The 21,631-nt window shown below is 52.6% G+C and overlaps 5 protein-coding genes across 5 annotated transcripts; 3 read left to right on the forward strand and 2 right to left on the reverse strand.

Moving 5' to 3' along the window:
• Window positions 1-669: 669 nt before the first annotated feature.
• On the forward strand, window positions 670-1,020 carry IAQ61_007738 (uncharacterized protein; the record flags this gene model as incomplete). The annotated part of the gene is made up of 1 exon (XM_066097713.1): window positions 670-1,020. The coding sequence occupies one exon, from the start codon at window positions 670-672 to the stop codon at window positions 1,018-1,020; it is 351 nt and encodes a 116-aa protein (XP_065952210.1).
• Window positions 1,021-3,305: 2,285 nt separating this feature from the next.
• On the reverse strand, window positions 3,306-3,623 carry IAQ61_007739 (uncharacterized protein; the record flags this gene model as incomplete). The annotated part of the gene is made up of 1 exon (XM_066097714.1): window positions 3,306-3,623. One exon carries the CDS (start codon window positions 3,621-3,623, stop codon window positions 3,306-3,308), a length of 318 nt encoding a protein of 105 aa, XP_065952211.1.
• Window positions 3,624-7,428: 3,805 nt separating this feature from the next.
• IAQ61_007740 (uncharacterized protein) lies at window positions 7,429-11,548 on the forward strand. Its single transcript, XM_003842067.2, has 3 exons — window positions 7,429-7,713; window positions 7,777-8,734; window positions 8,787-11,548. Exons 1-3 carry the CDS (start codon window positions 7,657-7,659, stop codon window positions 10,904-10,906), a joined length of 3,135 nt encoding a protein of 1,044 aa, XP_003842115.1. The 5' UTR covers window positions 7,429-7,656; the 3' UTR covers window positions 10,907-11,548.
• Window positions 11,549-11,596: 48 nt separating this feature from the next.
• Window positions 11,597-11,779, reverse strand: IAQ61_007741 (uncharacterized protein; the record flags this gene model as incomplete). Its single annotated transcript, XM_003842066.1, has 1 exon — window positions 11,597-11,779. One exon carries the CDS (start codon window positions 11,777-11,779, stop codon window positions 11,597-11,599), a length of 183 nt encoding a protein of 60 aa, XP_003842114.1.
• Window positions 11,780-12,211: 432 nt separating this feature from the next.
• Window positions 12,212-21,430, forward strand: IAQ61_007742 (uncharacterized protein; the record flags this gene model as incomplete). The annotated part of the gene is made up of 4 exons (XM_066097715.1): window positions 12,212-16,478; window positions 16,527-16,927; window positions 16,981-21,201; window positions 21,401-21,430. The coding sequence occupies 4 exons, from the start codon at window positions 12,212-12,214 to the stop codon at window positions 21,428-21,430; spliced, it is 8,919 nt and encodes a 2,972-aa protein (XP_065952212.1).
• Between the last annotated feature and the right edge of the window lie 201 nt (window positions 21,431-21,631).

A 21,631-nucleotide genomic window follows, 5' to 3' on the forward strand; every position in this document is an offset into this window, starting at 1 on the left:
CCTGAGTTCATCGATCAGGATGAGAGATGCACCGAAAGAAATACCGGAAAGATACTTCCGGCTCATCCAGGGCCCCGGCTCAAACCGTTCTCCACAAAAATATCTCGCAAACTGGTTGCGCGGCGATTTCTCTGCGGTGGAGCCAGAAAAAAAACAAGCCACAGAATCGCATTTATCCTCAAGTCGAGTCAAGACGGCCGCTGTTTTGTGTGTGTGCGAGCGGGGAGGTCGAGTTGAGGTGGGCACGGTACAGGACGCGTTTGAACCGCCACTGAATTACGATGACCTATTTGCGAGGCAAGACTGGCAGCGTTTCAAAACATGCAAAGCTTCGAATCTGGCTGCTGCCTGTAGGTACGGAGGAACTCATCGGCCAGATTCCATATTAAGGCCTTGCTGCATCCCACATCCCTCTCGATATCAATCTGACATATAGACCACTCTGAAACCTTCATGTCGGCGTCTCTCACCGCAAGTAAATCGGAGCCCCTACGGCATCCAACATGCAAGCTGCATAATTCTGCCAAAGTTTATCGACGAGAATAATGCAATTCGGCCATTTTGTTCTGCACGATGAATCATGGTGAATCGGACCAGGTGTCGATGATGATGGGAAGCATATCGATATGCACGGTGGATCTCCGGGGTGCACATCTACCTACCCTCCTCATGAATCGGACCCGAGACGTGTGGGCGAGCAGGCGTTGGCCAACCACTGCCAGGTGTCCATCAGCAGGAACCACTGCCAGGTGTCCATCAGCAGGAATCCAATTGTCGTCTGTGGGTGGAGTGGATGGAGTAGATAGGGTACATGGACTGAATGATGCGCAACACGTCTCCGCGGCCTGGAGCCGGAACCTGAACCAACGCACACTAGACGAAATCTGGAGCGTATGCATATCGGGCCAAGCGTCGGACGATTCCAACTGTCAAAGATGGGAACCCATTTTGTCAGATAGATTGCAGATGCAGACTGATCATCCTAGCCGATCCCACACGCCGTTGATCCATCCTACCTAGCCAAGTATGTACATGCAGTACAGTATTATAGTAGCCTCGAGATCGGCTATTTGCGTCTCGCAAGGTCAGAGAGGAAACTGGAGCGTCAGCACATGGTTTCGACGTTGGATGTCCTAGCGCAGGTGTCAGGCACATTACCCGTGGTGTGATGGCCATGTAGTAATGCACCCAACCATGAATTAGCTGGCCCAACTCAGGTACTGACGAGGTCAAGACGCGGCAAGCCCCACCCCATCACGAGCAGCGGGCTGGGGGAAAGCTCCCCGTCGAAGTTTGTCCTTTGTCTCAACAGGGTCAAACAGGCGCAAGAGCAGAGCAGTGTCATGAGACGTCGTGTTGGACTGTGGACTTGTCGGCGAGATGGCGGCTAAAGTTGGCGAGGCGAGGCTAGAGTTGCCATGAGTGAGCGGATTGACAGGAAGATCACAGGCAAGCTCTCTCCACTGAGATTTCCCGTCAGCTGCACGTTGGCCCGATAAGGAAGATGGCGGACAGGACAGGACGCGGAGGCCAGCCCATCGGTACCGTCGAAAGCGCCTATTAGTCTGGCGCCGTTGCCCGCGGATGTGTGCGTGTCTGTGTGTGGGTACAATGTGTGTGTGTGTGGGTACAGTGCAAAATGTGTGTGTGTGTGTGTGTAGGCCAATCTCGTCGGCCGTCTTGCGTCGTCGATCTTGCACCAGAAGGCTTCCATCAGGCTCCGCAATGTTCCGCTTGGGGAAAGTGTAGACGCTCAGGCACCATCGAATGCAATAGCAAGAGGGAACCCTGTCATAGTATCCCTGACTGGTTTGGGATCTGGCAGACTGGGGCTCATCGCTTGCTGTGATCTCCATCTTGTCCATCGAGCAGTTGTCTGACAGTGCTTGCATGGCCGATATCATGATATGTAGTGTACATGCCTGGATGGATCTATACATGCATAGCGGTAGAGTGCAGGATGAGAGTAGCAAGGGCCATGACTTGAGACAGACTACATCCACAGCCGTAGCTACCGACCGTTGTACCTACCTACCATTCAGACCTATTGTACACAGTACGAGTGCGGTACCTAATCGGAGCGGGTCTCCTGGAAGCCGCCAGCCAATGCATCACCTCTGCGTAAGCGATGCGTCACCCTTTGCCCGCTTCATCGGACAAAAAAGATGGCAATATCACGTTCTCCAACACGGGACGACGCGCAAAGCACACTGAGTGGCGGTTCGACAAGTAGGTTTCAGGAAATGCGAAAATGGGATTCACGCAGGCCCTAGCGGGAGTCGATGGCGATGGGGGTGGAGAGAGTGAGAGTGAGAGTAGTGTAAGAGTGAGAGGTGTGCGGCTGGGGGGGGGGGGGCAATCATTGCCGGGTCAGGAAACATCATCGTCCATCATCGTCCCATCTGCAACGAGATGCTGCGGGTAAGCGTGGCGGGCGATAAACGTCTGGTACCAGATTGCCAGTATGGGTTTGGCATGGATGGGTGGATGGATGGATGGATGGATGGATGGATGGATATGGGTGGATGTTGGATGGGCGGTGCACAGACATGGACACAGACACAAGACACAAGACGGTCGCAAGAAGAAGAAGATCGCAAAAGAAGCCGTTACCGGATGGCTGGCGCGGGTTTTACAAGTGGCACGCGCTAAAAGGTGGCGTGTTGCTCTGTCCCGTTCGAGCCAGGCACATGACGGGTTTGTCGATCGATATCTGGCACGACTCCTTTTCTCATCTCCTCGCAACCTTGATTCGGTCAATGGGCCTTTCCTTTTTTAATTTTTTGCAGATTCGAGAATGCGCAATGGCCGCCCTCATCCCCCACTCCCCCTGCCTAGTCACCGTACTCACAATACCTATGTGGCCGCGCTGTGTGTGCATGTGTTTGTGGTGTGTATATGTGGACGGCTTTATCGCACCGGTAGTCCCCACAGCGCGGTACGCAGGATGCCGCTTCATGCGAATCCTCAAGGCTCACCAACAGGAGTGCACTCGGCGATGGGCGAGAGTAAGCACATGGGGGGAGGGGGGGGCAGGGGGCCTGGGCGCCGTTACCGCAATGGAGGTCATGATGCAACTCCACTGATGAGATCGTATCCACGCCATGGTCTCAGCAAAAAAAAAAAAAAAAAAAAAAACGGAGAGGGAATCATTATTTTTATCTAAAATGATCCGAGTTTCATTCGCCCGCATCCGATAAAGCACAACGCTAGCTCGATGCTGTACCTGTACAAGTAGCTTAGCCTGTCAGCATCGCCCCATCCGATCATGCGTCAACATGGATATCATTTTTACGACTCCAGGACTAGGCTGGATTCGGAAATTTGTCACGTGTCTGTCTTGCAACATCCGGAAGTCGGATGGGCAATTCTCTCCGTCGTCCACGCCATGGAACAGAACAGACACTGGCTCGATCCTGCGATGCCTGGGGTCTGGACTCTGCATCATCGTGCCCACTGCCAACAACATATTGGGTAATTCGGAATTCAGAAGCCAGCTCTTCTCCCTTTTTCTCATCATCCCACCACCCTGAGCTAGCTAGGTAGGTAGGCACGGTGGATAATGGACTAGCTGTCCCATCCTCACATTTGTACCCTACACCGCACCTTCCCTCGCACCACATCGCTCCTCCCCAACATGGTAGTACTGGACCTCCCCTCCTACCCGAATCTCCCAACAACCTTTTCCCCTACACCCTGCCCATCCTGCCCATCCTAACTATCCCATCCCATCCGCCGCCCTCACAATCCCTCCCGTTTAGAATACATTATACCCTCGTCACTGACTCACCTCGCTGTCATGCGTGGAAGCACGGCTGACCAGCCTCTCGTTATACCTGCTCTGATGAGGCTGCAGATGGGGGGTGACGACGTGACGTGGATGCAGTGTAGGTAGGCTGGGCAAGGGTTAGGATCTCGGGTTCAGGGAGGGAGGGGGATGGCTGGTCTTGTTTTTTGTGTGTGTTTATGTTTGTGTTTGTGTATGTGTAGATATACATGTGTATGTGTAGATCTATGTGTGTTTCTACATGTGTCTATGTGTACATTTCGTGAACAAGGTTGATATTTACCACTTGATATGTACTACAATTACTCCTTGCTACTTGTTTTCTACACACATACACACATATGTATATACTATCGATCGTTCCGGACTATACTAGCGAACATTTGACCAGGCCACACCACACCTGCTCTACCCAGTCCTCCTCTCCCTTCCCTTGGTTCATGTAATTGGCAATTGGAAACAATATGTAGATAGAGGAGATGTAGATGTGTATATTGGTATGTGATGGATCTGGATCTGTACATATACTTCATCAATTCAATATATTTACCCTCCAATTGTGCCTTGCTAGGCCACGCGGACTCCTGCCTATGGAAAACCCCTATTTTAAGGAAAACCCTTCGTGTGCCCCAATTGGTAGGATACTTGTCCCTCCAGTCCTCCCTTACTCTTTCTGCACTCTCTACTCTGGCTCTTTATCCAGTTTTCCCCTGGGTGGTCGAGACACTTATGGGTATATGTATATATAGAGAGAGAGAGCATAGACATGGTGTAGATATATATATATATATCAGTGTTCCTGTGTTAGTGGCCTTGAAAGCATGACTTCCTGCGGAGAGTAGGAGATGTAGTAAGAGAGAGGGAGAGAGGGTAGAATAATCAGACAAGTAAATGTACAAAAGGTAAGGATAGGTAAGTTGAGTAATAGTATAGGCTAGAGACAGTACCAAGAGCTAGGAATTAGATGACAATCAATGTTATATTGGAAATAATCTTAGCATTGCTAATTAAACCATAACGTCTTCAAACAAAACTCATCCCCAGGATTATTCTCTCTAGCCATCCTCTCCTCTACTCCTCCCCCATCCCTCATCCATCCATCTAAACCTACGCACAATCAACCCATCCGCATAGCTAGTCTATAAAGATTCCAACCTCTATAACCCGCAATTCCTCCTATCATTACCACAAACCCTCTACTATACAACACACTCCCCTAGCCTAACAAAGGATCTCCAACTCTTACAACATACACATACATCTCACCCGACACGCCGTATATACAGCGAAGAAAAGGGAGAAAAGGTAAGAATGAAGGATGAAAGGGAGGGGAGTTGTGGTGTATAGCTATACTACATTCTACATCAAAACGTCAAGATTAGCAAAGTTTTATAATGCAATGTAACGGGAAATCATACACTGTACGATTGGCCAACTCTCCTATCATGTCAACTTTGTTAGCTTGCACTATGGTCTGTAAAACATAAGCGTGTGTGCGTGCGTGTGTATTGCACTGTTAGTAGTAGATGATATCAAGTGTGTGCGTGCGTGTGTATTGCACTGTTAGTAGTAGATGATATCAAGTGTTTGGTGCGTGTGTACATGTTTCTTTATGGTTCTGCGGGGGAAATATAAGTAGATGGGATGTCTTGATTGATTTTTGATGGGGTTTATAGGAGGGATTGCGTGCTGCGAGCTTTGGGGTGTGCTGGGCGTGGTATATCATGATAGGTTTTGATGGAGATGTATAGGTATCAAGTCGTAGAGGAGTTTTTATGGTGTTGTATATCACAAAGCTTAATTCTCTATAGCGTGTGAATATAAAAGCGAGAAAAGGAGAATAGAGAGAAAAAGAATAGGAACTGATTCATGTAGTAATACTACTCAAGCAGACATGTATCCACACCAAGGCCTCCTCTACATGGTACCATATTATCCCTCTGAAGCTGGAACTTTACCGTAATTCCCCCTACTTTTTTTGAACTGTACGGTAGTAGTACGCTCTCAAGCCCAGTCTTGACTATCCAATGGGATGGAACTTGCCCTTTCACGTCAGGCACGAAAAGCCCAAAACCTCATGGTTGGACGGAATTCATCGTGGTTGGACGAGATCATCGAAAAAAAAAGAAAAGAAAGGAGAGGTGGTACGGTAGCACCCGGCGATCGATCATGCAGCCATCTCAGGCTCGGGCAAAGGCCATGCTTATCGTTTCACAGCATCGGTATCGGCATCAGAGCCCAACGAGGGTCACACTGTGAGACGTAGAGTAGGTAGTGTAAGTAGAAGCCACGACCATGTCTCAGCACACGATTCCATGACGTCGTCGTTGCTAGATTACACAGCACGACACAAGGTCCGTCGATGTTGTCGGTAGCCGATGCTGTTGGCAAGAGATAGGCGAGCTGAGGGGGCTGCAGGCTGTCTCAGGCCTTTGGTGCTGCACCAGCTCCCTACCGGTACCTACTCTAGAGGAGCGCCGTTCTGACCCGAACGAGGCGAGTGGAGGTGGGCAGGCTGCTGGCTGCTGGCTGCTGGCTCGTCCAAGCTCTGGTAGCGAGGCTGATCGGTGAAGAATAGGATACAGCAGCAGTCAGCCGTAGAATAGGTAGTCGAGCGTCTGGATCTGGATCTACGGTACAACCAACCGTGGGGTAGGTAGGGTAGGGTGGATAGCGCTCCCGTCCAGCGAGAGCCGGCCCAAGCCAGGAAGGCACAAGACTGGGACGGGAGATCGCCGAGGCGCGCGAACCACGTTCCTCTCGTCTGACAAGCGACAACCTACGGTTTCTTCTGGACTCTGGGAGAGAGGGAGAGCGATTTGGTGGTGGGTGGAGAGGGGTTTTTTTCTTTGTTCGTGGCTCCTTCCAGGCCGGCGAGGCAGTTTGGCAGCTGCGAGGCGGGGCGGGGGGGAACACGGCGGCAGGAGAGAGATGACGCTTATCCCTGTTTGGCATGGGACAGGGGGTGTGGGGGAAGGGACGGCCAACCACGAATGGATCCCATCCCATCTCGCCGTCCACTGCTTTTGCACCCACCCACACACACACACACACACACACACATACTGTGTACATTCACTTCAGCTGTTAGCTGCTGTTACTTGTCGGCCTTTCTTCTCTCTCTCCCCTCTCCCCTCCTCCCCCTCCTCCCTTCCCCATCAACAAGCTCATCATATTCCCTCGCGCAGACGCGCTACTGGTCGACTGATTCCCACCTTTACCCGTCGTACACGCAATTGAAGAGGCGCATATTCTCTGCGGCAAGCTGTGCGGCGTGCGGCTGGCATCCTGGTCGGTCTGAGAGGTAGGTGGAGAGAAATCAGTCCACCATCGTACGATACTGTACAAGCACCAACGCTCCCACACGCAATAGCCTTTCTCGCTCGCGCAACAAACTGTAACCCCCCCCTGGCAGCGTACGACGGCCATTTGCAGGCAGAGGCAGATTGCTGCACGCCCTTTCCCCCTTCCCCCCCAATTCTGCCAGTTCGCCAGTTCGCCAGCGCTGCCCGCCTGCCGCCGCTGACCTGACTGTTGCCCATCCTGTCCTCGGATCCGGATCCGCCGCCAGCAGGTCCGCCCTGTCGAACCAGTAGTTGGTGAATGGCATGATCTGATCGCAGAAGAGCAGCAAACCGGTAAGATTATTCTGCCTTGCCTTTCCGCTCCCTCTTCTTTTTTTGTTTTCCTATTTTCTTCTCGCTGTGTTCGGTGGACTGCGCCCTGCCCCTCCCGTCACTTCTTGCTGTTGCAGTTGCAATTGCAGTCGCAGTTGCGCTTTGCAGTTGCGCCCAGCAATCGCCGCGCTCTCTCTCACACACATCTGCACACCCGCACACACACACACGCACACACACACACACACACACATGGCTTCTGACGCTTATGGCAGCCCTGATGACGGGCTGGAGCTCGAGAGAATTGCCGTGCGTGCCTGCCCAGCAGCACATGGGTCCTCCCGCTCATCTGGCTAACATTGCACCCCTCAGGTTGGCCCATACTGCATCTTTGACGACTACAAACTGCCTCCAAGCTCGCCTAGGCACCCATCGTCGATCCCAGACGCGAGCACCACCCCATCCTCTGCCAACTCCATGGACAACTCCATGTTGTCGGCAGAGTATCCTTTTGCTAACATGCGCGGCCCGTGGTTTACTACCGCTGCCGACGACATGACGCTGACTGCCCCTGCTGACGACATGTCAAACTGGAACGAGTGGATGCAGTACGACCCTGCTGCGGCGTCTCAAAATTCTCCAGGTGTCGATTCCAAGCCTGCCAATGCCCAGGGGTCTGCTTCCTTCCCCCCCTCCGGCCAGCAACAGTCACCTCAACACCCCCCCAACCAGCAACAGTCGCAGTCGAGGCAACCGCAGACCATTCCCACCACCACTTCAGCCGCCCCAATGTACACCAACTCCAACGATGGGCCATTCACCTTTGGGCAAAACGCCGACATGTCACCGGCCTTTGACTTCACTGGCACCACCTTAGGCTCACCCCTCTCTGCGGAACTTCAACAACAGCAGCAACAGCAACAGCAACAGCAACAACAACAGCAACAACAACAACAAGAACAAAATGGCTTCTATACAACACCGCCCATGTGGCAACAGCAACAACAGCTCTCCGAAAATTCCCTCTTTTCGCCAATGCAGTTTGCACAACCAGGCTTCGTCGCTGCACCTCCGTCAGCCTCAACACCAAGTCTTCACCACAGCCCCGATTCACTCAACAATGGACGCGCTAGCTCATCCTCCTCACATTCGTCACCTGAACCTGCTCCGCAAAACAAGAAGAGAAAATCACCATCCGATGACGATGAAGATGCCGACTCGGCTCCGTCCGGGAAGCGGGCCGGCCAACCACCGAAGAAGACAGCGCACAACATGATTGAGAAGCGGTATCGAAACAACTTAAACGACAAGATTGCCGCTCTTCGTGATAGTAAGTTGCCTCCCATCAAGCTTGATTCTAGGTGCTTACCACCGCGATGCAGGTGTACCGAGTCTGCGCATCATGTCTCGCCAGAACGGAACAGAGGAAGACGACGACCCAGAGGATCTCGAAGGACTTACTCCTGCACACAAGTTGAACAAAGCTACGGTTTTGTCAAAAGCGACAGAGTACATTCGACACCTGGAGAAGCGCAACAAGCGCATGCAAGATGAAATCGCAGCCCTCAGAGGACGTGTCGAGAGCTATGAGAAGATGGGCATCTCGGGGCCAATGGCGATTCACGGTCTCAGCCCTCCGGATGGCTCCAGGTACCCTGAAGATGCCTTCACCTCAGCACATGGAATGCCCATGCCGGGACCCCCCCAAGGCATGATTCCAGTTCCAGACAACATTGCGGCTCTGCAACGCGGACTCGGTCCTCAGCAACACTATGCGCATGCCTATCCACAGTATCCTGCTGGTCGTCAAGCCAATGGTGCACCCATGGTCAACGCTAGAAACCGTGGAGCCATGATGGGCAAACTCATGGTCGGATCCCTCGCTGCTCTGATGATTATCGAAGGCTTTGCTCAGAAGGAGCAATCGCAAGAGGAACCAGCTGGACGCGGACTGTTCGCCTTACCGATTCACCTCGCCAAGGTCCTGACTCCTAGTGCTTCTTTTGGCGCCAACACTGTCCAGATTCCTTTGGTGAAGCTTGTTCTCGTCTTTTTCGCCTTCTTCTACCTCATCGTCCCTCTGGCCGACCCTAAAGCCAAGACCAAACGCAAGTCTCCACCGGTACTTTTGACGCGTGCACCATCGTTGGCATCACCGGTCGAGGTTCGACAGAGAGCATGGCTTACCGCCATACAGACCGTTTGGGTGCCTCAACACAACTTTCTGGTGGAGCTTGCCGCCCTGAGTCTGAAGACACTGAAACTCAGCCTACGGAGGATGATTGGATGGCCGGGTTACGCCTACCTTACTGGCATTACGAAAGAGCAGGAAGCCGCCAGGGTCAAGGCCTGGGAAATTGCGCTCGATGCACAGCTCACCGGAGGCGACGCCGAGATTAGCAAGAGCCGACTGGTCTTGACGTTGATGGCATCAGGCACATTGCCGGATACACCGGCTCGCCTGATGCTCAAAGCATTGCATATCAGAGTCTTGCTTTGGGAGATGTCCAATTCTGAACACGGCTCTTGGTGGATGATGAACGAAATCAGCGCCAAGATGGCACGCAGTTACTGGAACATGGCACGCAGTGAGCACCGAATCGCTGCAAACATGGCATCCAGGTCGGACTGCGAAACAGCGCCTCTACCAGATCACCTCGCCGCCCTGATTGAGCGTGAGTGCGACGAAGTGCTCGTACCTGCTGTCGTGGAGCGTGTGTATAACCTCGCCTGGAACCGACCAAGCTTTGACAAGAAGATTGTCGATACTGCCATGGATGGTGTTGTCGAGGATTTCGCCATTGCATCGCCCTTGGATGCTCTCGCCGCTTGGTATTCGAGCACGGTGCTCAAGAAGGGACTGATGGGTTCTCTTGCAAACACTAGCCGCTCACCAAAGGAATCGGTGGTGTCTAGTCTGGCCCTTGCACTACAATCCGCTCCGCCGAACTCACAGGCTCAGCTACGAGCACTAGTTGCACAGGCCGTGGTATTGGAAGATGACCGTGGCCTCCGCATCGCGAGAGCGCTCGAAGCACTTCCAACCTCTCCCAAGCCTGCTGATGCTGGTTTTATCAATCTAGTTGGCAACGGCTTTGTCGCCCCAGATGTGCGACAAGCACTGACATTTGCCAAATGTCTCTTCCTCATGCAGTCATCCAATGCGCAAGGTCACCAACGAGCCATCGATGTCATCAACAAGACCTATCTGCCCGGGCGCTACACCACTCTGCTCAATTTTGTTGCTGGCTACAAGGTCTTGATTTACTTCATGCAAGATGACTCACTTCGCAGTCAAACAAGTGCAGGTCTTGAGCGTATGGCCAAGTCTCTGCGTATCTGGATTGGTCACGAGGCATGCAAGCTGTCGTCCAAGAGGACGCTTACTCGAGTAGTCCAGGCGTGTCTCGAGGCAAGCAAGACACTGGTTGGCCTAAGCGATAAGAAGGAGGAGGGAGAGATTGACGATGGCTATGTGAGCGCCAGTGTGAAAGACGATTGATTGATGACTTTGCCAAGATTCGCTTTTTCTCCTTTTTATTTCCTGACTGTTCTGTTATGACACGGTTTGTTTAGGGCATTGATATCCAGGAGATGCCCGTTTGGAGTTTTGGAGTGGGAGATGCCCCATGTTAATGGAGGCCATGTCTAGAGGGTTCTCTGTTTATATTGACACGGGATGGGAGCAAGGTGTGGAGGCTATGTGTACAGGCTTTGTTCATACTGACGCTTGTTGAAAGCAAGCAGCAACTCGAAGATGAAGGCGTGTAGATAGCTGCTGCCACTTGTTCAGTCGTGGCGTGCTGTGTGCATACTTTTACGATACCAATGCCACCAGGTGCCTCTATCATCACGAAAATGCTTGCGTAATGGCGCCACCCCTGAAAAGATCTGCTCGCTCGACGCGAAGCGCATGTGGAGATTGTCAATGTAGATTACGCCGAAGCTGACTCGTTGCACCGGAGACTTTTGAGGAGGCGATGACTATGTACACGGTACGACTACTAGGTAGGTAGTCGTCGTCGTCGTCGTCGTCGTCGGAAAAAGTGTAATGACATCATGAGCTGATGGGCCATCTCAAGGCACTGTTAATGTTCCGAGTAACAAGTGACACGTGTGCATACAACAGGGTGAGTGTGGTAATGGATGGAGACTTGCTTCAGTGTCTTCATAGTCCCTCCTTGTTCTTGGGTTATTTGAAATATGCGGTCTGAGACTCTGAGAGGGGGTTTTGGTATACGGTGGGAAGGGACCGCATGTTGGCTGGAGGAGGTGACAAGCTCCTTCCAGAAGCCATTTCGGCAGCCTTGGCTACCAGGATTCGGGGTTCATGTCGGGGCCCGTCGGTTGCGGCCGCGCTGCCGAGCTTGGGCATGGATGTTTGGAAACTGACGTGCATCAACTTTTGAAGAACAGCAAAGGGCGTCGAGGAAACCCCCGCCGAGAAGAATAGTCCAAAGAGCACACAATCGCTCCGTTAATCCTCACAGCTTTCTACAGACGCCGCCATTGCTAGCTGCCTCACTTACGCATCTGCACGCTTGACGTGGGCGCCCGAACCTCCGCGCTGTTCGTCGCTTTCCCGCGGGCACTGCTTCGTCAGACCTCGCACACATCTGCGCACACCCACCTCACACCCCCCCCCCCTTCCTCCCTCTCGGACTATCATGTCGCCCCCATTGTAGGCAGACCCCCGAGTATGTCCAGCACGCCTCCTTCCATCTACCACGGGCACGTCGCGTGCACACACCATCACACCACGCAGTAGCCCCCGCCGACACGGTCAATGGCATACGGCTGAGCGACCATGGCCTTGCCCACATTCCAGTTCCTCGCGGGACTCCTGCTACTGCTGTACCTCCTCTCCTTTGTCCTTTTCGCCTTCATACGTGTTGTCACCGGCGTGTCCATTCAGCGACTTGGCTATGCTGGACTGCGGCGCATCGCCTTCACCCCCAAGGATGGCCTGCGCATCGAAATTCGCGGACTCGGCTTCTCCCTGCATCGACCCACCTTCGCCCAGCCGACCTGGCTGAGCATCGTCTTGACCGAACTCAAGGTCACCGTTGACCTCAAAACACTAGGAGAGAAGCCACGTAAGAAGTCTGGCTGGACACATTGGGCGAATGGCACGTCGCAAAGGGGGCCGAGCGGGACAGCTACACCTGAAGTGGGGATGCGAGATGACGACGAGACGAGCGACGAGGAACAACAGCGCACTCGGACATGGAAGCGGCTGACGGATGCAAAGGAGAAGATAAAGCGCCTCCATGGAAGGATCAAGTGGCTGCAGCAGGTCGATGTGGTCGCACATGGGACGACACTGGCCATAGTCGATGTCGGCTCTCTGCAAATCGGCGGCTTGAATGTCGCTGTGGACACGAGACGCAAGACCGTGGACCGCAGCCGTCTCTTCAACCACCACAAGCCCAAGCCGGACCAGGAGCAGCGGCCTGCCGAGTGGCTTTTCTCCGCCCGCAGCATCTTCTTCACCCCCGAGGGTCGGGAATCAACCGAGCTACTGGATCACTGCACCCTCAACATACACGGCTTCCTCAAAAAGGAGCTCGAGGGCTTGCGTGATGCCTCCATTGCCCTCAAGTTAGGGCGTCTGAGCATACCTTACGACGATGTCAAGCTCTGCATGGAGCGTGCTCAGAATCGTGCAGCCATAGCACGCAAGCCATCACACTCCCGAAGCCGATCGGACGTATCACTTCAGGCTTTGATAGAAGAACTCGACCATCCAGGAAGTCGGGAGGATAATATTGTTCGCACCGTGTCTGACTCTCGCGAGTTCGCCAGCTCCATTCTGCGTGGTATCCACGAGTTCCAATTTGCCATTGGCTTCCTTGGGCTCACCAAACGGATTCAGTCGGGTCAGGATGCAGAGCCACCGGTCTACCTCAATGTATCGATGAAAGAAGTGGGCATGGATCTGCTTCGTCTCGACCCTCGCAGCCCTGCGCACTTGATGTACTTTTCCCCCAATGATATTGCGCACCAAGCCTTATTAGCAGCTATTTCTATATCAGTCGGCATTGACGATGGTCAAGGTCATCCAGAGCGCCTCCTTTATGTGCCCATGGCTACCACTACACTCAATACAACCCTGCCTTCGAAGACCATTCACTTTTCCAACGATAGAAACAGCGCTGACCGAAACACAAACATTCTTTTTGCTAATTTGGTCATTACATCTCCGTCGATGGACCTTGATCCCAAGCATGTGCCACTCCTACTCGCCATGCTCCAAAACCGTCAGACAGATAGCAAGCCGAGCAAAGCCCGACACCATAAGCGATACCTCATCCGTCGACTGTTGCCAAAAGCGAATATCAAGATTTCCATCCACGAGCCTGTTATCCGCATTACATTACCTCCCATGGACGCCGAGAGAAAGGAAACGGATGAATTCGATTTGCTGATCGCTGCGTCGTCGTCTTTGTCTCTTGACATGGAGTCTTCACATGCAGCAGATGGGGAACTCCACTATGCGCTCAGCTCAACCTTTCGAGCGAATGCCCAGCAACTATACTATCAAACAGCGTCCATTGAAAGGCATAATTTGCTGCTCACTGATTATCTCGAGTTCAAAGTCCAATTAAGCGCAGCTCCGGAACCCGTGGTGGAAGTACGAGGAACGGCGCAGACCTTCTCACTGAACCTTGTCCGTCCAGAGATTAGTGAAGGAGTTCGCCAGATTGTCACACAAATGCAAAAGAGTAGGAGCAAAAAGCGTGGTGTGCCAAAGAAGAAGGAGGGTAATTTCCTGCGTAGGCTCCCGACATGGCTTACCTACATTCATCTCCAAGGTTCAGACTTTGATCTCGAGGTGGCGGGCGTGGATCCTGCTGTTTCACAGCACAGTCGCGGGCTAGCGCTACACCTTGAGTCCATGACGGCTGAATACAAACAGAGTCGAGAGGATGAGAGTGAGCAGAAGCCAATGCGACGACGTGTGCCAAGCAGAACAATCAACAGAGAAGAGCACCTCTTGCGATCTTCCACTCCATCGTCCCCCAAATCACCCAGAAACGGGCCAGTGAACGAAGGCGATGGTCGACGTCTTGCCATGCACTTTCATGGACTCGAAGCTGTCGTGATTGAGGGTCATGACCAATCGGAGCAAGAACCCACGCTATCCTTGCCGCGCATGGAGATTGCTCTCTCGACACTGTCAGACAAACAAGGTCCAATATTCCATATCCACTCTTTCAGCCAGAGCTTATTCCTTCGATACTCACTGTACCGCCATTTCGCCCTGGGAATGGCGATACAAGTCCTGGCACGATCGTTTGATTTTCAATTGGGACCGTCTGCACCCGTACCACCTCAATCTCCAACCTCACCACACCACCTGTCTGTCCCGTCTCTCGATGACGCACATATTGACACGCTAACTGGATTGAAACCTGAGGTCGTCACAATCGACGTCAAAGCACATTTTGTGCAGATCAAGGCCGACATGCCTGCCGACCCGCCTCTGATGATTCAAATATACGCACTGGAGGCCGGGCGGCATCGATGGGCAAGTCCGTTCCTTCGTTCGAGGTTGGTGCGCTTGTATGCCGAAAGCCCAAGCATCAAGCGTGTCTGGTGCCGTATTGTAAGTGTCAAGTCTCTGCGTTTGGACTATAGGCAGTCCAAGCGGAGATATGGACATACTATCACGAATGAGAAGTCTTTTGATATCGCGACAGACGCCATCCGCATTGCCGTGCCCCATCAACTGGTCACGCACAAGATCTTTGACAACATTGCAAATGTCACAAAGACAATCAAGCAGGTTCGACATCGATACGAAACCGGGACTGACGAATACATCCTGGACAAGGCGCCAGAGGGTCCCAAGCAGGTTCCAAAGATTTCACTACGAAGTCGAGCTGTGCTCTTTGAGCTGGAAGATAATTCTTTTGAGTGGAAGTTGGGTACAATTTACCGGATCGGCCTCATGGAGCAGAAGCAGAGACTTGCGCGCGAGCACGCATTCGATTTGAAAGTCAAGAAGATGCAACAGCAACAAGATGATCGTGGCAACTCACGCCGTGCGAGATCTGCGCATGGCTCTGCTTATGAGTCTCGACTTCGCGGAAAAGCAAAGAAGAGGGAGAAGGAGCTACGGTTCCACCGCCGCAGTAAAAGCACTGATTCCAGTGGCCTGGGTTCGCCGACCCGAGGTCGATCAGAGCATCCCATGAGGTACGACAAGGACGGCTTCAGTGGTCTCAGCGGGGCCTATCAGACGTCCATTGAAGAAGCTCGCGAGAAGCTAAATCGTTTGAATGCTCAAACGTGGAAAAAGCGTATTGATCATGCCATGCATACGCAGAACACTTCGATCAATGATATTCGCTCCATGTTCTGGGGTCTCGACGAATTGCCAGATGACGTTGAGCAAAAGGAGACGATACTGGCTATCCCACAGCGTCCGGCGTTGATGGCGCTTGCGGTCAGCGACTTGGACATTGTCATCGATAAACCTTCGTTCCCAATATCGGAGTATCCGCGATTTCTGCAGCGGGTGGGGAAGGGCATGCCGCTTGACACGCAGTATGCTCTTTTGATTCCCATGCATGTTCAAATACAGATGGGAGAGGCCAAGGTCCAGCTGCGAGACTATCCACTACCACTCTTGCATTTCCCAGCTATTGGTAGTATACAATCATCGCGACTACCGAGTGTGTCGATGAGGACCGATTTTGTCATTGCAGAAGAGTATAGGGACATTGAGTCTTCGAGAATAAGTCGGGTGGTGGTTGTACCACCCGAGCAGACCTCATCAGGCGAGCTTACTGGCGGCTACGTGGTTGACGTCCGCCGAACGGTGGCACCTGTGAAGACGTACTCTGACATGGCTATTGACATTAATTCAGCACACCCGACCAGGATCACATGGGGCACATCTTATCAGCCCGCGATACAAGATATGATGCAGATCATTGAGAACTTTACAAAACCTGCGATTGATCCTTCGGAGCGAGTGGGTTTCTGGGACAAGATTCGGTTGACGTTCCACTCGAGAATCAACGTGTCGTGGAAAGGAGATGGCGATGTCCATCTCATTCTCAAAGGTAGAGAGGTGCTCCATACTTCAGCCTAAACACTAGCTGACTTTATAGGTTCCCGCGATCCGTACATGGTCACAGGCCATGGTGCTGGATTCGTCATGTGCTGGCAAAACGACGTCCAGCTTAGCATTGCAGAGGACGATGATCCAAAGAATTTCATGATTGTGAAGAGTGGAAGCTACGTGCTGGCCATTCCAGATCTGAACAGCTACGCACGACAGGAAATCGATGCAGACGTCACCGCTCGCCCAGAAACGTCGTCTAGTGACTCTAGCCGTAGGCAGCTTGCGGCGTTTAAGAAGACGGTCATGAAGCTGAACGGCAATGTGCGTTGGGGTGTTGGACTCGTCTTTGAGCGCAATCTTGATACTGGAGAGCGCTCATTTGACTTTATACCGCATTACCAAGTTTCGCTCAAGAACCCAAAGTATGCAAAGCCATTGGATGGCAAGGTATGTATTGTCTGAATCATGTTGTTTTGGGCTTTGCTGATGAGTATTTGCAGGAGTACGACGCTTTCCGAGGTTTCCGCAGTCATCACATTCACATGTCCATTGCTATCGCTGCTCCCTACGACCGAGAATGGTCTGTGGCCAACCTGGAACCATCGAAGACTTATAATAGTGTACATCTAACACCCCGATTCTTCACTCACTTTTACAGCTGGTGGGCCATGTTCTCCGGTGCCATGTCCCTTCCGGTCAGACAAGGCAAGCTGTGGCCTGGCGTCGAAAAGTCCAGTAAGAAGTTTGGCAGGCATCTGGCGACCATCAAGTACAACCTCTTACTCTCGCCCTTATACATGAGTCACATCTACAAGCATAAGGATGCTGAAGAGTATGGAGCTGGTACAGTCACTGCTACTGGGTTGAAGGCCCGTCTTGACAGTTTCATGCTGGATCTGCATCAACGACGAGAGGTCTTCCGAACTATTGTGCAGGCGCCCAAGGATCAGAAAGACAGCCAGCAGAATCAGACGACTGGCATGAAAATCAACCAAGTACAGCTCGACTTGATCAGGACAGATGTCCGGGCTGTGTCTGCAAGCATTTCAGGGACTGATTCCGACGATGTTGACCATGCCACTGTGGATGACCTTGCTAGCTTCAACCAGGATTTCCTCACGGCGGATCTCTCCAAATTCACGATTCCCGACAATGATTGGGGATGGGTGGATATGGATGATTTCATCGAGCTTGGCTGGATCCTGCCTTCGAATCGCCATCCAGAGACGCAGATTCTGCCGCTTGCCTTTGCACCACGCTTTACGTACTTTCGTCAAACCGATCATGCCAACAACATCTCTGGAGACGAGCATCGGACTAGCGCTTTTGGAAATGAGGCAACGCATCACTGCGTCATGTCAGCGCGTAATGATCCGCGACGAGTGCAGTGTCATCTCGTTGAGCAGCGGATCGAGCGTGTGAAGGAGCAAGTGGAATACAACGAGCGTGCTGTGGGTGAGCAGGAGCTGCTTGTCGTTCGCGAACCCGAAAACACGGAGGAGCTGCAACGTCGGCTCGAGACTTTGAGAAACCATACCCAGTTTCTACAACGAAAACTGGGGTTCCTAACATCAATGCACGAAAGTTTACTGGAGCGCTTGGACATGAATGCAAGCGCCCCTGCCACTGCAGATGTCGAGACCGAAGGGGAAGATGAATACTTTGAGGCGAATGAAGAACACATCACGAGCGATTCGAGTAAGAAGGGTGCCGACTCTTCACCGCTTACTGATACGACGAGCGATTTCAACAACCGGTTCATCATTCATAATATTCATCTAAAGTGGAGCAACTCACTGCGGAACATTATACTTCGGTACATTCACCAAGTCAGTCAGCGTCGTGGCTTTATCTACTACATGTCGCGAAGGGCCGTCAAGTTCATACTCGATGTTGTGGAGGAGCAGAACAAGTCTCGTGGGCCATCTACCTCAAACGTCGACGAAACACTGAACCCCGACGACAAGGAAGCTGATTTGCAGATTGACCAGACCATTGAACAACTCTTGAATGATGGAAGAAAGTTCGTCGAGGCAGAGGATGAAGACAAGCAGAATGACGGCTCAGATCGGAAGAAGTCCGAGGAAGAAGTCGCAGCTGATTACCTCGCCCAGAACGCATACCTCGTGCGCCTCATCGCTCCGCAAATACAGCTCCAAAGTGAGCGTAACACCAAGACTGCCGTATTGGTCACAGCAAAGGGGGTGCAACTCAAGGTTCTTCAAATCATGGACAAGGACCGTGTCATGGATGAGGTATCCGGTCTGGTACAACGCCGATTTACCGCTGCCATGGACAGTCTGCAAATCTTTGTCACAAATTCGGAATCGTTTGTTAGTATGGACGACATTCACATGTACTCTGGCAGCACCTATGGAGCGCCCGCTGGCTCGGCCTGGCCACCTTGGGTACCCTTTGAAGTCATGTTCGAATTCTACAGCAATCCCTTTGGCTTCCAGCGTGTTGTGCAAAGGACGTCGGCCAGTATGCGGTACGACAAGTACAACACCCTTCGTCTCAAGTACAATGATGACGTATCGGGTGCAGACTCGGATTCTCAAGTGCATCATCCAGAGTGCAGGATTGATCAGCTTTGGGTGGACTTTCCGCGTGTGCGGGCCCTGTGTGATTCGAGACAGTATTATGCAATGTACGTCATCGTGCTGGATCTTTTGCTCTACCACGAGCCTTTGGAAAAGACTCGCAACGAGCGATTGGAGAAGATTATGCTGGCTTCCGACTTTACGGATCTTGTTGGCGCGCCGGACTTGGTCATGGGCCTTCAAGAACGCATCCGGCAATTGGAGGAGATCAAGACCATCTTCCAAATCAATGAGAAGTACCTGGACAGACAGGGCTGGGAAGATCGCGTCGAGGTTGAGAAGGACATTTCAGTGTATGAGGACGAGCTGTTCTTCGTGATGAAGGCCATTACTACGGCACAGCGGAAACAAGACGATCGCGCGCAGGCGAAGCAGTCTACCGGGCTATTGAGGTGGTATGTTTCCGCTTCGGAGATTGTGTGGCATCTGCTCCGCGAGGGTCAGGAGTCACTGGCAGAGTTTCAGCTCAAGGGCGTGTCATTTGATCGCACGGACAACAACGATGGGTCCAACTTCAACGCGTTGGAAGTCGAGCAGGTTCGTGGGCTGAATTTGCTGCCGAATGCACTGTACCCAGAAATGTTCTCGCCCTATCTCGAAAACAACCAGCCGCTGCCGAAAGACGCAAAGTCTCTTAAGGTTCAGTTCGTCATGCTTGAGCCCATTGCTGGAATTCCGGTAATGGAACACTTTGAGGTCAACCTGTTCCCGCTCAAGGTACAGCTGGAGTGGAAGGTGGGCAAGAAGCTTTTTGAATACATCTTCCCAGCACTCCAGGGTAAGACAGATCAGAATGGTAACCCCTCGCCTTTTACCATCAGTCATACCCTACCACCCCAGGATGAGGATGACGACAATGGTATGGTCTCTGTTACACCGTCCAGCATTAGTGCGTCCCTCGCAACCGACGATAGTGCTCTCGATGCCCTCAAGCAACGCCTCACACCCACGCTGCAACTCCCTGGTCCCGCCCAAAAAGCAGAGAGTAAGAAGAAAAGCTCCGAAAAGAAAGGAAGCTCGCACTATTTCCGCTTCTTTCGTGACGCGCCCTCGCGCAGCGCGACTGAATACCGCAGGACTCTACACCCAAGCTCTGCAGCTACTCCAACCTTGTCATCGCACAGTACCCCCAAGCGCCCCAGTTCCGTCCGCTCTGGCTCGAACATGAGCTCCATGGTCTCCAACGACTCGGAACGTACTGGCAAACGATTCAACCTGTACCGCACAGGCACCAGTCTTAGCGAGAAACGGCCGAGCAAGAAGGAAGCGCGCAGCGATGACCTAACTGAGATGATGAGTCGGGCAAGTAACTACATGACACTTGCCTATGTGAAAATCCCCTCCATGGTGCTCTGTCTCTCCTACAAGGGCAAAGGAAACCGCAATTTCGAAGACGTACATGATTTGGTTTTTAGAATGCCGACCCTCGAGTACAGAAACAAGACGTGGTCGAATCTTGAACTTGCCCTTGCGCTCAAGAAGGATGTTATCCGCGCGCTCGTGAGCCACGCAGGCGCCATTGTAAGCAACAAATTCTCGCACCACCGACCGACAGCCAAGGCACAAACTCGACTACGCCAAATTGCAAATAGCAGCACCGTACTCAACACGAGCCCTGAGCTCAGTGGCACAGACTCGAGTTCCATGCGTGACCACAGCCCAGGCGGCAGCGACGTCAGCGGCGAAGTTGTCCCACGCCGCAGTTTCACGAGCGGCCGGGCGGCCAGCACCTTTAGCACGGTTTCAGAGGAGAGTTCGCTGCACAGTATCGCGCATTCCGGCCACTCGATGCACAACGCCAGTCCATCTGGCAACAATGCTAATGGCAGTACCAATGGCGCCGGTAGTCTAAAGGGAAGTTCTACAGGACAAGCGCGCTCCACGCATGGCTCCATTCTCGGCGGCTTGAGTGGCCACCACCATCATCACCATGGCGCCAATGCCGATAGCCTCAACCTCGAGGAATTGGAGGACGGGCGCGCGTTTGCAGATGAGCTGAGTCGGGTGGATAATACAGAGCCCGTGCATGCAAATCTCATTTATAGTCTGAGTAAACATCTCACGGGCGTGGGCCCGTTTGGGGCGCATATGCGGGGCAGGGAGAGGGCGGGGAGTAGTGTTAGTGGTGGTGGGGGGGAGGCGCGAGGAGGGCCGGCGCCGAGTTTGTATGGGAATGGGAGTGTACATGGGAGTGTTGGGGGGGAGAAGGGGGATGAGGATGTTGATGGGTGAGTCTTTTTTAATTTTTCCTTTCCTTTCCTCCTTTTCCTAGTACAAGTAGGCGAAAGCAAACTAACATGACCGTCACCTCCCACAGACCCAGGAAAAAGGCAAAAGCCCTTGGTAAGAAGTTGTTGGGTCGCGGCAGTTGAAAAAGAAACCCCCGGCGGAATCACAGTCTTGAGCTGTGCGTTAGTTGCCCAGTCCTCGCCTCCATGGATTCCCTCTGGTCAGATGCACGCTTTACCGTCTTTCACTATCTCATCACGCCGTTACCGTCATCAACTATCGATACCATCCGATACCCTCCTAAATCCGACCCCACGCA

Source organism: Plenodomus lingam, assembly GCF_022343315.1.
Source record: "Plenodomus lingam strain CAN1 chromosome Unknown contig_3, whole genome shotgun sequence".
Taxonomy (NCBI): domain Eukaryota; kingdom Fungi; phylum Ascomycota; class Dothideomycetes; order Pleosporales; family Leptosphaeriaceae; genus Plenodomus; species Plenodomus lingam.

Excerpts from the sequence above, each read along its gene's own strand:
- IAQ61_007740 (XM_003842067.2), top strand. The coding sequence starts at position 7,657 with ATGGCTTCTGACGCTTATGGCAGCCCTGATGACGGGCTGGAGCTCGAG. Across the intron at positions 7,714-7,776 it reads TGGAGCTCGAGAGAATTGCC|GTTGGCCCATACTGCATCTT; the intron begins GTGCGTGCCTGC and ends TGCACCCCTCAG. Across the intron at positions 8,735-8,786 it reads GATTGCCGCTCTTCGTGATA|GTGTACCGAGTCTGCGCATC; the intron begins GTAAGTTGCCTC and ends ACCGCGATGCAG.